The sequence below is a fragment of the Asterias rubens genome, chromosome 7, assembly GCF_902459465.1.
Source record: "Asterias rubens chromosome 7, eAstRub1.3, whole genome shotgun sequence".
NCBI classification, from domain to species: domain Eukaryota; kingdom Metazoa; phylum Echinodermata; class Asteroidea; order Forcipulatida; family Asteriidae; genus Asterias; species Asterias rubens.
This window is the reverse complement of record NC_047068.1, coordinates 10,419,191-10,435,764: the sequence shown is the minus strand read 5'-3', so window position 1 is coordinate 10,435,764 and position 16,574 is coordinate 10,419,191. Positions and strand designations below refer to the sequence as shown.

The window sequence follows — 16,574 nt, the reverse complement described above, 5'->3', positions numbered from 1 at the left end:
GCAAAAGTGGGCAGTAGTATTATTTCGCGTGAGCCTACTCAGGAGTACCACAGGGTTCCGTGGTGGGCCCCTTGTAATTTGATTTGTATACTGCCCCACTAGAAGACGTGATAACTTTGCAAGGACTCCATGCTGCAATTTATGCCGACGACACCCAACTGTATATCGACTTCAACCCTGGGGAGAAAGAAGATGCAGTTTGTAGGCTACACGAATGCATAATGGTGTATACTCTTGGTCTGCTTCTAACAAGCTTTGCCTCAACGGCCGTAAAACACCTGCACGTGACAACTAGATTCAACACACAACGACAATCATCTCGCGGTGCTACTGACCCTCCATCAGTTAATGTTGGCCAACAAATAATACATCCTAATGAGTCCGCAAGGAGTCTGGGGATCATCGTTGATCACAATCTTCGCATGTCCGATCATGTGTCTAGGCTGGATTTTTGCAACTCTCACCTGTACGGCCTTCCTGAGTCTGAAACACATAAGCTTCAGCGTGTACAGAATATAGCGCAGCCAGGCCTGTTGATTTTCAAAAGGCTTCCATTTGATCAGTGGATATAGGAAAACAAGTGTAATATATTTCTTTTCGTGAGGAAGATTTATCTTGACAACCGGCACAATATCTCGTTCCCTTATATAAAAAAAACTTAAAACGTTGAAGGTAAAAAGAAGAAAAACCATAAAACCAAAAGCAAAAGAAACAAATAAACACACCAACGAACACCCCTTCCAAAATCAATTGAATACAAAAAACACGAACTAAATAACATAAATTTTAGAAAGCAAATGCAAAAGTAAACAAATAACGTAAAAAAAAAGAAGTAAATAAACACAAATAAACTAAAAACAAAATAATAAAAAGTAAATAAACACAAATAACAACTGCGGTGTGTGGCGAGTTTTTTTTCCAGGACGAACGTGGGTAATTATCTGCACACGTTTGTCCCGGAAAAAGAAAACGCCACACACTGGGGTCGACCCGGGGAAGCTAATCGAACTCACATATATTGTGTTCCCCGTAGGCCTATATTATTTTGAGGGGCGGGGAAGGGGGGCCGCAATGTCTCAGGGAATTCTATCTGCCGGGAGATTCGGTCCCCATAATATGGAAAATTAGCATAGATTGGAGGAGGATGATTCAAAAGGGCGCTATCAGAAGAAGTTTGTACACAAGTTTGCCATAGTAATAAGGGACCGACACCCCCGGAGGAACAGAATCTTCTGCCAATCACCCCCCAGCCTCCCGCAAAAACAGTCTACATCTCGATGCGCGCCCTCAACGTTTGAGAAGTGCCAATAATAACAAACGGTAAACTGAAAAATGGCGCAACAATCGGAAGGAATGGGGGTCTCAAATGCTGACACAAAAGTAAGTATAAATAGAGATAAGAATTGCTTATGGCTGTTTAGAACACAAATACTTAACAATTTGGAGACATTGTACATGCTCAGTGCAGTTGAAATCAGAATACATTTAGCTACCTCCCAACTTTTTACTCGCACCTTGTATGTAATGCACCTGCAGTGCAACACTTGGCACCGCACATAAAAATAAGCAGCTATCCTTGGCGTTTATATCCTGACTGAAGGACTATGCCAAGTATCGAAGTAGAAGTAGAAGTACCCGTATGATTTGACAAAGGAAGGTCCAAATGATTGGCCTTTTTTTGCTTTCTTGGGGGGGGGGGGGGGGGGGTTGTATTCGAAATCATTCACCACAGTATTTAGTTGTCAAATCAAAATGAATAAAATAAATAAACTTTAGTGCCCCCCTTCGATTATTAATAATGAGTATAAAGACCTTATCACAAATCCCTCCTGGTTGATTTTTTTTCTGGTATTTTCTCTATTGTAAAAAAAAAAAAAGGGCATTGTGATAACAAGGGACTTTGTACATGTATGCCCGGCCCCCCCTTTTCCTCCCAACAGCACAATATTATACTTTAGTGACAATTGCAATGCCTTTATTTGCATATTTTTTTTCAACAACAATTTATTTTAGAAAATCAGCCCGGCCAGGCGGGTTACGCGAAGCCTAACTACCAAATAAGGTTTTATTATGACATGGACATGGGACGGAATTTTCCGGTCGAGGCCCAATTAATTAAAGCTGTGTAGAGAAAGCAGAAAATACTGCTCATTTATGGAATGGCTTAAAACTTAAAGGCTATTTCGTGCCAAAGAAAACAAAATACGTGGGGCACCAATCACAACTATATCATGCAAAGTTTTATTTTTTGGGAATTTTGGCTTGTTTTGGTAAATCTGTTTCTGCTCATCACATATTTGGGAAATTAGTTTCTTTGTGTTTTTCCATACGATCTTTGGATGTCGTCGATTGATTTGCCTGATGCGTGTATTTGTCCGTTGTAACATCTGCCTAGGCATGACTATAGGCATGATGGGCAACAGAGGACATACATACTAAGCATTTTGGGTAATCTGTGTAGTTAAAAAAAAAACACTTTTGGAGATACAGGAACTTTTCATTGACACACCAAAATGTTTTTTTTTCCAGGATGAAGAGATAGCAGCACTGGAGCAGTCTTTACATGAATGGCGCTACATCTTGCTTCATTTTGATCGCTGGTTGAGATGGGAGGATCAGGTTCAACCTATGATAATGGTTGCCATCGTCACAGTGCTTTTTATGTAGGTTGTCATGATTTTCCTAAAAATGTTTAACCTTGGAAACATTATAAGGGCAGTATTAATGTCTTCAAAACCATGAATTTGGTGCCAAAAGACCCAGTGTGTCTGACACCTGAAAACAGAGTACTTTGTCTTCTACAGGGTCATACCAGGTATGTACCTTTGGGTTAGTACTTTTTCTGCATACGCGATTGATAATTTTTGTGGAAGTCGTGCAATATAAATGTCTAATGATTATTAGTAGTACTTTATCTGCAGGGTCTTACCAGGAATTTAGCATTGGTAGTACTTTAATATCAAGACTTGTAATGCGCACGTATCCACCCTGCTGGGTGATCAAGGCGCAGTGAAAACCAAAAACTAACGAAACAAACAAAACTAGTCCTTCAAAACTTGTGACATAAAATCAGTTTTTAGAAGAGACTTGAATTGTGTGGTACAAAGACAAGATCTAAGATTAAGTGGTAGAGAGTTCCAGATGTGTTGCGCAGCTGAAGAAAAAGACCTGCCACCCTATGAGTGTCGAGACTTGGGTTCAATGAAGAGAAGCATGGAACTTGATCAAAGATTTCTTGATGGAGTGTAAACTTGAAGAAGTTCAGAAATATAGTGGGGAGCCTTGCCATTAAGTGCTTTGTGGACAATGAGCATCAGCTTGAAGATGATTCGTTGAGAGATAGGGAGCCAGTGTAGTTGTTTCAGAATGGGGGTGATAGAACAGGATTTTCTAGACAGTGTCACAATGTGGGCAGCGGTGTTTTGGAGGCGTTGAAGACGGGAAATCTGGTTGCTCAGAAGACTGTAGAGAAGAGCATTGTCGTTGTCAAGGCGAGACAAAACAAATGCATGAATGACCTTTTCAGTGGCACTTTTGTCCAAGTACTTGCAAATCTTACCAGTATTCCTGATGTGGTATGATGACATATGGACGATGTTGTTGTTGTGTGGTTGAAGTGTCATCGATGAATCAAAAATAACCCCTAAGTTCCGAGCTTGCAGCGAGGGAGCTATCCGAGCATCAACGATGGAAATGTATGGCACTGAAACCTTTGAAAACTGTTGACTTGACACAAATAGAAGGAACCTGTCTTATCATCATTTAACTTCAGGAAGTTCTGTTGTGTCCAAGGTCGAATCTCTTGGATGCATTTCTCAAGTCTCGTAATAGATGCATTGGTGTTTTCTTGAGAAGATTTAAACGTGATGTATAGCTGAGTGTCGTCTGCGTACACATGGTAATTCAGATTAAATTTCAGGATGTCACGAATCGGTAAAGTGTACAGTGTAAACCACTGCGGGCCCAGTATCGACCCCTGTGGCACAGAGCAGTTCAAAACAACAGGGTCTGATATCGCGGTGCCAATACATACATGCTGAGTTCTATTGAAGAGATACGATTTGCACCAAGCTAGGGTTGTATCCTCTATGCCAAGGTGATTCTGGAGCTGAGAAAGAGAGACGTTGTGCTAAACAGTGTCAAAAGCAGCACTCAAGTCTAGCAGGACCAGTGCTGTAAGGTTACCATTGTCCATTGCAGATAGAAGGTCTTCCAAGAATGTACTTTTGCATTGGTAGTACTTTGTCTACAAGGTCGTACCATGAATGTACTTTAGGTTGGGACTTTTTCTGTGATCATTGCCCCAATTCAACCCAACCTGTAACATTATACACATATTGACTGGCAACCAGGTAACTAATATATGTCTATTCCCACGAGGGACTTTGAGTGACCAGAAGAGCGACCTATTTCCTGAGGCCGAAGGCCGAGGGAAATAGGCCCCTCTTCTGGTCACTCACAGTCCCGAGGGGAATAGACGTATACTACTTACCAAATTATGCTAGTCAATATGTGTTTTATAGCATAGTTCGGTCTTAAAATGTCAAATAAGAACAGAAAAAGGAATTTTATAATATTTTGTTCACAGTTCAAGTCAAGAGAGGGCGCTGTTACCGCGGGCACTATTTGCAAAGACTACCCGCTCTGGTACTATTCCTGCAAAACATGCGCGCACGATCACTAGTCTATATTAGTTCATCCTAAGTGACAGTGTTTCAGCCAACCAGAATACAGAACAAGCAAGAGGTGTGTTATAATAGTATATAAATGCTGATTACTTGATGTCTTTGCATTCTTTGTTTCTGTCTAGGATAATGTGGTGGACGGAGCCATCGATATTGACATCAATCTCTCTGCTTGGGATGTTTGTGTGCCTTGCAGATTACCTCGGACCAACAGTCTTCCATTCCTACCTCATCCCTACTCATGAATGGTAAGGTGATTCACAAAAACAGCTACGATGGTTGGAGGGGGGGGGGGACCTGAGTTAAAGGCACTGTACACTGGTAATCACTGTTAGCATAAAAAATTACTTGTTAAAGGCAGTGGACACTATTGGTAATCACTCAAAATAATTATTAGCATAAAACCTTTCTTGGTATCGAGTAATGGGGAGTGGTTGATAGTATAAAACATTGTGAGAAAAGGCTCCTTCTGAAGTAATGTAGTTTTCGAGAAAGAAGTAATTTTCCACGAATTTGATTTTAAGACCTCAGATTTAGAATTTGAGGTCTCGAAATCAAGCATCTGAAAGCAAACAGCTTTGTGTGACAAGGGTGTTTTTTTCTTTCATTATTATCTCGCAACTTAGACGACCAATTGAGTTCAAATTTTCACAGGTTTGTTATTTTGTGCATATGTTGAGATACACCAAGTGAGAAGACTGGTCTTTGTCAATTACCAAATATTTCATGAAAAAGAATATGTAGTAACTCTCATGATCAAATCTAACTCCCAATATGACTTTTATTTGAGAGAGATGCTTAAGCAGACAATTTTCTGCTAAGCAAACTTAAGCAGACACCCAGTCACAGATGGTACGTTCAGAAAGGTATTTTGGCTTGTTACCTCACTCTGGTATGAAACCAAATTCTTTTGTGCTTAGCTTTGGTACTTTTTGTGTTTTAAGCAGCTTTGTGAAAATAGGCCTGGGAGAATTTAGACAGGGCTCAATTTTATAGAGTTGGAAAAACCAGGGGTAACAGCATTTATAAATGCAAACAAGGGGATGCATTGTGACACATTGTTTTGGGGAAGTATGTGCATGCTCAGAACTCTACAAATGACTGAAAGTTACCTATTGCCCAGTTTCATAGAGCTGCTTAAATGCAGAATAGTTCGCTTAACAATTTTTTACTAAGCCGCAGTGAGCAGAATACCAGTCACAAATTGCACTATGTTACACAATAGTTTGGCTGAAACCTCATTCTGGTAAGCATATAATTTTGTTGTGCTTAGCTACTTTTTGTGTTTAAGCAGCTCTATGAAATTGGGCCATGGTTTGTCTGGCACTGCTAACCAGCTCATTATACGGATGAGAGTGTCATGGCCGAGTGGTTAAGAGTATCAAATTCAAGCTCTGGTGGTTAAATCACCGGAGGGTGGGTTCGGATGCCGGTCGTGACACTTGCGTCCCTTGAGCAAGATACTTAACTATAATTGCTTTTCTTCATCCAGGGGTATAAGTGGGTACCTGCGAGGGTAGAAGTTGATATTGTTTATGAAAAAGCCTTTGGAGTGCCATGGCAGCTCGGGCTGTATGATCCCCAGGGCGCTGTGAAATGTAAAGAGCATTGAGACGGTTATTGTGAAATGTGCTATATTAGAATTTATTATTATTATTATTATTATGGAGCAACTGACTATTGTAGCATTTCACTCTGTTTTCCTTGCAGGACAGCAGAACACCAGCGTCAGTATCAACAAGTGTGCATCAGATTGATAAGAGGGAAGGACACTGTAATGCGTGGGTGCCAGTGGCTGAAAAATATGAAAGAAGTCAAACCCAAACAGGTTTGTGTTATTGTCAAATTCTCCAATGTTAGATTTTCGGACTCATGAAACCCTCCTCAACCCCCCCCCCCCCCATAAAAGAACCGGCACACAGCAGCTTTGAACTTGTATCCTTGTGTTTGGAGTTCTGAACCCAAGCCATGATGCCCCTGATAGTCCTTGAATTTTTGCTTTAAAAGGCCAGGGCCATTTTCATTTTGTAAAGGGCACTTCAATTGGAAAATTTAAGAAACTTTTGAAGGGGCTAATTTGCTTATTCTTGGTCTTGCAATGCATATATATGTTTGAGTGCGTGTCCGGTAATATCAGTAGTTCTCGCTCGGCTTGGCCTGCACAATCTCGTCATAGAGAGACCAGCTTTTGCTGGACTTTCTTTGCCTCAGTGCTGCAGGCCTCTTAGTTTCTGATTTCTTTCCCCATTGTTGTTTTTAAATGGTTTATGTTATTAGTATACTATCATTATTATTATAACAGGCCTGTATGCTTTGTTTTTGAAAGGGCAAGGGCACCAAGGCACTTTCTCCTTGGTAAAAGGCACCCTATGAAGAAATTGTAAAATTCTACTGGAGCATTTCAAGGGCACCAAGGCAATGACGAGGGGGCACAAAGGCAATCGCCTTCGTTGCCTCCGTGAAGTATCAGGCCTGTTATTATAATTCACTGGATATGTACATATATTGTTTTGTTTTGTTTACACTGTCTCTGCTGCATTGAACATCTGTTAAGATTGATTTTGCTCATTACAAATACCTCTTATTATTATTATTTATTACTATTAGGCCTATTATTCTTTTTTGAATCTCCATTTGGGTTGTTTCCTTGTAGTATTTCATCTTGGTGGTTGTGATTCTTGCAGTCATCGCTTTCATTGGGAACCTCATCCCCAATCTCTTAATCACCTACTTTCTAGGTAAGTGTTATTACCATTTTTTTTTCATCCAAGGTAAACCAAAAGGTACTGAATATCTTACTGGTGACAGTAAAATCATCTTAAAGGAACATTACAGAACTGGTTAATTGCTGACAAAACAGTTGCTGGCAGTGTAAGCACTTTATGTAATCCACGATGTACATAAACTGACAAACCTGTAGATATATGAGATCGATCAATCATCTGGGTCATGAGAAAATAGTGAAAAACCAATAACACATTTTGCATGACATCTATGCAGCAAAGAAAATGAATAAAACGTTCACGCAAAATTAGATTATTTATTTCTCATCAAATATGACATTTCAAAAAGAAATATTCCAAGGGATGATCATGATTAGCTTCATGATTAGATTGTTCTGTAACGTTCCTTTAAACGCTGTTTTCAACTGACATATTTCACGTTGAATGCTCGCTGATGCTATTTTTGTGTAAGTTTTCATCCCCAAAACAGAGATAAATCTTACATTATTTTAAATAAAAATTATATGTTTGGTCAGTTTCCCTTGTGTTTTATTACTTGTTACTTGAAACAAAATGTCACATTTCCTTATGGTGATCATATCCCCGTGGTGCCGCTTTCCAGGTTGTATTCCATGGGTTGTGTAACGCATGAAAAAGAACCCGGTGCACTTATCGAAAAGAGAAGGGGCAGCAAATTGCGCCACAGCACCTTGTGAACAATACATGGTGCTGTCCAAGGATTAGGTCTCAAAATTCAACATAGTCCCACATCTTGCAGGAATTACTGTGTGTTACAGCGCCAGGAGTGTCACTGAGTGACGGACATGTGCGCTATATAAGAAGCCACAATTATTCTTATTATTGTTATCCTAAACTTAGGTTTGATCCCTGGCTGTACGGCAGTTTGTACCGCTTCTGTACCGCCCCCATTTGGGATTTGAACCCAAGACCCCTGACACTCCAGGCAGATGCTTCACCAACTGAGCTATGAGGCACAAACTCCTTCAGGTTTTCCCTATAGAACCACTTTTTCCTCTTGGTGTTGCATTGATGCGCAACTGGGCAAAGTAACAAACACAATATTTGATTTGGTATGAAGCTACAATCACCAGCTTTATAAAAGTTAATTTTTTTCTCTCATCCCATGTTTGGTTTTATAAAGAACTTGCAAATCGAGAAACTTGAATTGACACAGTTTTTTCCTTTTCTTTTAAATTCTAGCTGTTTTTCTAGTTCTTCTTCCTGGTTTAGAGCATCGAGGCCTCATTACCCAAGTGTACGCTACAACGCTCTTAACCCTGGTCAACACTCTGCGACAGACCAAGAAGAAGGATTGAGCGTTTACCATTTAAAACCACAACCATATTTGTATCCAAGCAAACAAACAAACAAATAAACAAACACTAAACAAGAAGCAAAGGTATCATGAATTTCTAAAAAGGGTCTCTTTCAAGGAGGTTACCGGACACCACAGCACACATTACTTTTGATTGGTCTTCTTTAAACAGAAGCACTCATTTGTAATAAAATTGCTGTTGGAGGCAGGGAATTTTTCTTCCTTGAGAGGGCAAGGCTGTTTGCATTTTGCAAAGGGCACTTCAACTGCAGATCTTAAAGACTTTAACAGGAAACTTTTTTAGAAAACAAATACTCAAAGTGTGCTTTGTAATTATTTTGCTGTATATTTTTTTCTTTCTTTCGGGTGTAGACTTTGTGTGGATATTTAGTTTAATTTGTATATTTTGCTCGAGTATAATATTGTGCCTTTACTTTATTTAGTTTGCTTTAGGTACCTAGGCGGGCTCTGAATGTAACTTCAATCATAAAATACCTGCTGTATCAATGCACTAAGCTTTGGATAAGGAATTTTGTTGGGTGTACAGTGGAGGATTTCACAAAGAGTTAAGACTAGTCTAACCATGAGTGACTAGCCTTAGGTTTTTAATATCTCCTATAGGACTAGTCCTAAATTAGGTTCGACCGCAGTAATTGAATTCCCCGTTTTGTAAAGGGAAATCCTGTGTTTAAGAGGTAAAAGAATTTGTAAATTATATATTTGTGTGTAATTACGTGGTATTCGTTCAGACAGTTTTGTACATTTCTATTTGATTAACTCGTTCAGTCCTAAAGGTCGTATACATATTATCACTATTATCACTAAGGGCATAAATACAATCGACTTTGGGATGTAACATGGCAACACAAATCAGCAAGATATACTTTTGTTTGGTTTAGAAAGATTTTTGTTTATTTGTTATACAGAATTTTGAAAACATAAAATAGCTTGGCAGTATTTGTAGGTTCAAAACGAGTGGACACTGAAAGAGTTAAGTAAGACAGCATTTTTCAATGGTTGTAACTAGGTTTTTTTTGTAGTAATGTATGCAATGTAATAATGCAATACAGGGACCGTTTTGGCAGTCGTAATAACTGTTTCGTTCAAGTTTGCGACTGGTAAATCACTGGCGATTGCCCGAAAACGTTGTCGAACTTCCGGCAATTAATTAATTTGAAAAGATGGTTATACCTCACTGGTTGCACAGGCAGAAACATCATCAGGGCTGAGTGAATCAACTTTGAATTTTGAACTATGATTAGGATTATGTAATGAATGTGTTTGGTGTGTTATGTGTACAAATCATTGATATTGGCCCTGTCTCAAACTGGCAGATTAAATTGATTGACTTGAATTTTCAGTTTGTAATTTTGTCATGCATATTGGGCATTGTGAAGTAGTATCTTGCCATATTTGAAGATGGCAGCCATCTATGGTGTGCTACCCTCCATGAAGGCATTAAGAAGCTGTTGTTAGGCTTGAATCCAGGCAAAGCATTTGGACCCGATGATATACCGATCCGCATATTGAGAGAGGCTGCACATCAGATCGCTCCTATTCTAAAGGACATCTTCACTCAATCAAATGAAACTGGGACCCTACCTCAGGATTGGCTCTCCGCAAACACCATGGAAGGGCAACAGAAGTCTACCAGCTAATTATCGCCCAGTGTCCTTGACGTGTGTGATAACCAAGTTGATGGAGTATATCATCTTTCACTCCATCATGGCTCATTTTGATTCTCACAAACTGCTTCAACATTACCAACATGGGTTCAGGAAACAACATTCTACCGAGTCGCAGTTAATTGTCACATTGGAAGAAGTATCGAGGGCCTTGGACAACCATCACCAAATCGACATGTTGATTCTCGACTTTTCTCAACTAGTGGTTTAAACCCGCCGAGGCCTGGTTCTTGATAATTTACCTCGACTTAGTCTCGGTAAAATTATCAAGAACCAGGCCTCGGCGGGATTAAACCATCAGTTGAAAACCTCTTCCCAACACATTAGTTCTCTTATTTATGAATGGGAATAAAAGAGTAGCGACTCGTGCTTAAACGACCGTTTAAAACCTTGCAGGATCATTGCCGTGCAATAAAGGCCTTCGGCCTGGGCCTTTATCACACGGCAACGACCCTGCCGGTTTTAAACGGCCGTTAAAGAAGGCGTCGCTACCCTTTAATTCCTTTATTTAAAATTGTTGTCATTATGGGTTATTAGTTGTCGGCTTTTATTGCGACCGGCTGAGAGTGCATAAATCGCGATATTTTATAATATTGTGCAATTGATGCTTAACCTTCACTGAATCGTAATTTAAATGCTACAGATCGTGCACTGTATTTCACGACCTTCAACATAAGGAGGGCACTGGAGAGACCCGCATCCAGCTTCCATCAAGTAAAGGAGTGCTCCATTACTACTCGACCAACTGCCAGGGATGACTTCTGGTGCCTCATCCACACATACAGCTTGCTTTCTCGAATAAACATGGTGGTCTGACATGAGGTAACCCGTGTACTCTTTTGTCCAGTTGTCAGGACATTCATTCTTGGCTGGGAATAACACCTGAGTGCCTCGACTGGTGAGACGACACACTGCACACGGCACGTCATGATTTTGAAGAACTGCAGAATTCTCGTGAGAAAAGGGGTCAACTGTCTCGATTTTATATTCCATTCCATAAATGCGTGAGTGACTTTGGATTCCATCTCTGTATGAAGCAGGTACATCGGGATCATTTGGGAAACAGGAGAGATCCGAAGTTCCTCCCCTATGGCTAAAATGTGATCCAGCACCGTAACCTGTCGAGAAAATATACATGTACCTCTTGATATTAGCAAAGTTGCCGTAGTGCAGGGCTCCTTAAGTGTGGGCTGTACGAGTGGGGCTGTATTGGTAATGACAGAAAAACCTACCTTGATACACGAGCTCTGTGCCTGCCTGGTTTGGGCCAGTGGTTCTTCCCCACCGAATGTATGTCGGTCCTGAAGAACTACGCCCCTGCAATATCATAGACAAATGAACCATGAATGAACTAAGTAATGCTGAAGCTTGTTATAGTGTGAATGATAAGAATAAACTATACATAATAGTAAACCTGTGGGTACAACCATGATTAAAATATTGAGGGAGTGTTAGCCGGTTTGGTCTCGACGCTTCATCAAACAGTGTACTCTGCTAGTCTTCAGAAATAAAATAAAAATAGTTTACTATGATTTATATTTTATTCTGACAAATGAATTATTGATAATTTTTCACCAAATCTTTTAGGTCCAAATAGAAATGGTTGGGACTTTGCCGACAATTTGCTTCAGATCACCGTTCGCCGCAACGTACAGGTGCCACACAGTTGAACAAACAGTGCTCGAAAACCTTTGTCACAACAAGCATGTCCTGGCTGTGTTTCTACAAAATATTGGTTTTTATGAGGAGAATAAAGTTTCTTTTTTTTTAACCAACAACTATCCTCTAAACAGTTTACAGTTTTCTATTAGAAACTATGCTATTATTAACGTGGGGTAGACAACAATTGCATACATAACAGAAAGCTATTTGTATACTGGAAGTAAGTCTGAGTATCTTGATCACACAATCTTATTCTTTGTAAATTTACATGGTACTCTTGCTGCAAGATGATTTTTCGACTAACTTTCCAACCGATCCATCATTTTTCAAAAAAGAACATTGTGTCTCGGAATATTATATTCTTGATTAATCTTACATGTACCTCTGCTGCAATCAAAACATGTAAATGTGAATTCGATTTGTGAAATTACCTGTTCTCCTTGTGGACCTGGCTCACCACGTGGTCCTATGATACCAGATTCTCCTGCAATACCGGGTGGTCCAGCGGCTCCAGCGGGTCCAGGCGCACCACGTGGTCCTAGCCAACCACGTTCACCAGTTGATCCTCGCTGACCAGTTGATCCTCGCTGACCAGTTGATCCTGGCTCACCACGCGGTCCTCTGATACCAGATTTTCCTGCAAAACCGGATGGTCCTCGCTCACCACTTGGTCCTGTCTCACCAGTTGGTCCTGTCTCACCAGAAGGTCCCGGCAGACCAGAAGGTCCTGTCTCACCAGTTGGTCCTGTCTCACCAGAAGGTCCCGGCTGACCAGTTGGTCCTGGGTCACCAGTTGGTCCTGGCCCACCACTTGGTCCTTGCTTACCGGGTGGTCCACGCCCACCAGGAAGTCCCGTCTCACCGGTAGGTCCTGGCTCACCGGGTTGTCCCGGTCCAATAGGTTGTAATGGACTAGTGGGTTGTCCCGGGTGGCAGTCTCTTCCGTCCCGCCCAACTTCTCCGTTCTTCCCGTCACGTCCGTCTTTGCCTGGCTTTCCATCGTTTCCGTCTCGACAAGTTATAACTAGTGAGTGAAATCCATCAACTGGGTCTGAAATATAAAATATCCGGGCAAGGATTCCGTCATCATGAAGAATTGAAATTACCACGTCAGGAATGGGCTCATTTGACTTACGAGAACGAGAAGACCACGGGGGATGGGAACACTCTTCACTCAGCATAATTATATGAGATGAGTGGTGAGGATATTGTGGCAGTTATAATTGCTCGTCGTAATCGCACATCTGATACTCGTCGTGTGTATTTGACTGACCTGTGTATTTGATTGACACACACAGTATTTCGTTCCCTCGAAATAATGTAGTTGCCTCGAATTATTGTTTTGGACCTCGAAATTAACGTTTCAAAGGGCAGATTATTTATTTCGTGGGATTATTGAAAATTGGGACAAGTTTGGGCTTATTTCGTAATATAAAAAAAAAGAATTATGTCCTTAAATAATAATTGGTTGTAAGTGATGTTCTTTGAATCTTAAGCTTTCAGACTAAAACGAAACAATGTTTAACTTCGTAAATCTTCCTAAACTGTTTCGAATTTATTATGAATTCACTTATTTGCATTTTGTCACCTGCATGCTTTCGCATATCAGACGAATGTCAAGGACAGCTCTTCAACATACACATTCCTCCTTTGATTCTTACCAGTTTGGAAAGTACGAGATCCCGTTTGAAACGTCATATTCCCCTCAGCATGGTGCTCAGTTGACATCTGTGGTTCATGATCTCTCCGTATTCGCAGTTGGGCTTTCTTAGAAGTCTGACCATTCACTTCGGGAGTAGGAGTACCTTGTTGCTGAGTGGCGTCGTTTGTGATGACGTGATTTTCAAAGATAAACAATCGGTCTTCATGTGAAAGTAACTGGTCCTATTATCGAATAAAACGAATTTCCAAAGATCAACACACACACATAAATGGCTATTGTGTTTTATGGTAAATATTAGGCCTGTTTTTTTTTGATCAGGTTTGGACTGAAACCATACGAGAGGCAGCTATCCCATTTTGAATTTGTGAAAATCTTTTTGATTTGGAGTTAATCTACCGGCCGGGTCCAAGTTTAACTTTCGCCTCAGGTGAAATCAAATCCAGAGTAAATATTACTTCAAATATTTCAAAGGAACATTTGATGTAACATACCTAAGGTATAGGCAGTTGTTTTATAACTGTCAGGCGGCAATAGTATGTTGCGGCGTTTGTTGTGGTACACTTTATAAACTATATTGTACAGTGTTTATTTTCCCAATTCATTGGCTGAACATTAATAGCGGACTCAATGGTCCGTAGGCTTATAGTGTGCTATTTTGTCGACTTGATTCGACTTGATTCTGTCACTAACATTAATTAAAATGTTCAATCAATTTATTATTCCTTTTGTTGTTTAAAGTGAGCTGCATGCCTGCACCTCTGAGCACTTGGTCCGCATGGGCGTGGTGCTGTCAACATCAGTTCTCACACTCCCCTGATAAATAATTCTCTGTCGTTAGTACATTTGTTTTATCAATAGATATATCTCTATTAAAGGGAAGGTACACGTTTGGTAATTGTCAAAGACCAGTCGTCTCACTTGGTGTATCCCATCGTAAGCACAAAATAACAAACCTGTGAAAATGTGGGCTCAATTGGTCATCGAAGTTGCGAGGAAATTATGAAAGAAAAAAAACCTTGTTGGACGAATTTGTGTGCTTTCAGATAAGAATAATAAAGGACTTCTAGCTAGAAGTCTTTTATTATTTTAATGAGAAATTACCTCTTTCTCAAAAACTACGTTTCTTTAGAGGGGTAGTCGTTTTTCACTATGATTTATACCACCAACAGCTCTTCAATGCTCGTTACCAAGTCAGTTTGTAAGTTAATATTTGTTTTGAGTAATTACCAAACGTGTACCGTCCCTTTAATAACAGAGATTTCTATGTTTGATGCCCCTTTAGGGGCCGCCACAGATTCCGGTCAGTGAGCCTATGTCAACACGATACACCATGCATCAGAAATCAAACAATGAAAACACTAAAAACAAAAAGGTGTCGAGATGACATTAACAATAAATCTTGAATCTGACCAAATGTAACTTGTTATTGATTGTGTGACGTGGTGATGCCGAGCAGTTGAGAGCACTAAAGAGACGGCCTCTGGTGTTTCTGATACACTGTAGAGTGTTGGTTCTAGTCCCCGTTGTGGCATTTTTACTATAGTCGTAAAATAACTCAGAACAATCGTGGAAAAAGTATAAAGCATAACTACCCCGGTGTTGGTTCTAGTCCCTGTTGTGGCATTTTACTATAGTCGTAAAATAACTCAGAACAATCGTGGAAAAAGTATAAAGCATAACTACCCCGGTGTTGGTTCTAGTCCCTGTTGTGGCATTTTACTATAGTCGTAAAATAACTCAGAACAATCGTGGAAAGAGTATAAAGCATAACTACCCCGGTGTTTCTGGTTCAGATAGCAAGTATATCCAATTGTACCGGTCTGCTCAGGCTTGTGGTTCACATTTTGTTAACCACCCTTCCGACTTCATTACCAAAAATATAATAAATACAATAATATAGCAATGTCTCGTTCCAGTACTATACCTTAACAATCTGCAGTTCTTCGTGAACATAGAACAGCATCGACCCACCAATCAGTGACGTTACAGTAAGGTTAAGGAGCGTTCCCGCCAAAAACCAACGCCAACCATTTTTGGTCGAGTTCTTCTTTGACCAGATCAGATGATCAGCTAAGTTATTGGAATCCATGTCTCTTCCTTGATCGCAACAACGTTACAAGCTGCGTTAAACGCGAGCCTTTCAGGCTCTTCAGTGACGCCAACAGGAAAAACTGTTCTAGTATAACAAGGGCGATGAGTCGCGGGGTAGGTCACATCATTGACGAATAAGAACACCATGGTCACATGAACTTTAAAGGAACACGTGCCCTCGGATCGGTCGAGTTGGTCTTTGAAAAGCATTTGGAACCGTTTGTTATGAAAATCAAATGGTAAGATAGATAATTTAAAAGTAGAATGTAATAATCCACACAAGTATGACTTGAAATTGCACGGTTTTCCTTTTACGTCGCAAACTCACACAGTCAGCCATTAAGAGTCAAAATGTTGACTCCACAAAATGGCTGACCTTGTTTCTTTGAGACGTTAAAGGAAAACCGTGCAATTTCGAAGCATGGTTGTGCCGATAATTATATTGTAACTTCTGTCTTAACATTTACATTTCGTGAAAAACTGATCCAAATGCTTTTCAAAGACCAACTCGACCGATCCCACGCAAGTGTTCCTTTAATCTGGTGTTGTCTTCAAACAGATGTAAAGTACATTTGGAAAATATCCAAGTGTTTCAAAAAGCAATTCAAAAACTGCTGCCTAGAAAAAAAAACTGTCGGGTATAATATTGCTGACGCTAGCAGCATGTCTTTTTCAACCTGGGTGCTTATTTATTATGCCTATTGTCGGCAGCGACTTGTACATCATTCC

General features: G+C 40.2%; 2 protein-coding genes across 2 annotated transcripts; one reads left to right on the top strand and one right to left on the bottom strand.

The window, feature by feature from the left end:
• The first annotated feature begins 1,310 nt into the window (after positions 1-1,310).
• LOC117293044 (ADP-ribosylation factor-like protein 6-interacting protein 1) lies at positions 1,311-10,098 on the top strand. The gene is made up of 6 exons (XM_033775257.1): positions 1,311-1,380; positions 2,530-2,663; positions 4,811-4,933; positions 6,396-6,513; positions 7,339-7,423; positions 8,630-10,098. Exons 1-6 carry the CDS (start codon positions 1,333-1,335, stop codon positions 8,743-8,745), a joined length of 624 nt encoding a protein of 207 aa, XP_033631148.1. The 5' UTR covers positions 1,311-1,332; the 3' UTR covers positions 8,746-10,098.
• Positions 10,099-10,752: 654 nt separating this feature from the next.
• On the bottom strand, positions 10,753-15,943 carry LOC117292678 (short-chain collagen C4-like). Its single transcript, XM_033774814.1, has 5 exons — positions 15,679-15,943; positions 13,753-13,975; positions 12,523-13,142; positions 11,662-11,746; positions 10,753-11,547 (listed from the first exon to the last, which is right to left on the bottom strand). Exons 1-5 carry the CDS (start codon positions 15,841-15,843, stop codon positions 11,060-11,062), a joined length of 1,581 nt encoding a protein of 526 aa, XP_033630705.1. The 5' UTR covers positions 15,844-15,943; the 3' UTR covers positions 10,753-11,059.
• Positions 15,944-16,574: the final 631 nt, after the last annotated feature.

Bases quoted from the DNA above. Each gene is read 5' to 3' on its own strand.
- LOC117293044 (XM_033775257.1), top strand. From the start codon at position 1,333: ATGGCGCAACAATCGGAAGGAATGGGGGTCTCAAATGCTGACACAAAA. The intron at 4,934-6,395 runs GTAAGGTGATTC...TTTTCCTTGCAG, and splicing joins CTCATCCCTACTCATGAATG to GACAGCAGAACACCAGCGTC. The intron at 6,514-7,338 runs GTTTGTGTTATT...GTTTCCTTGTAG, and splicing joins AAGAAGTCAAACCCAAACAG to TATTTCATCTTGGTGGTTGT.
- LOC117292678 (XM_033774814.1), bottom strand. From the start codon at position 15,843: ATGGATTCCAATAACTTAGCTGATCATCTGATCTGGTCAAAGAAGAAC. The intron at 13,976-15,678 runs GTATAGTACTGG...ATTCGATAATAG, and splicing joins AAGAACTGCAGATTGTTAAG to GACCAGTTACTTTCACATGA. The intron at 11,548-11,661 runs GTAGGTTTTTCT...TTTTCTCGACAG, and splicing joins CACAGAGCTCGTGTATCAAG to GTTACGGTGCTGGATCACAT.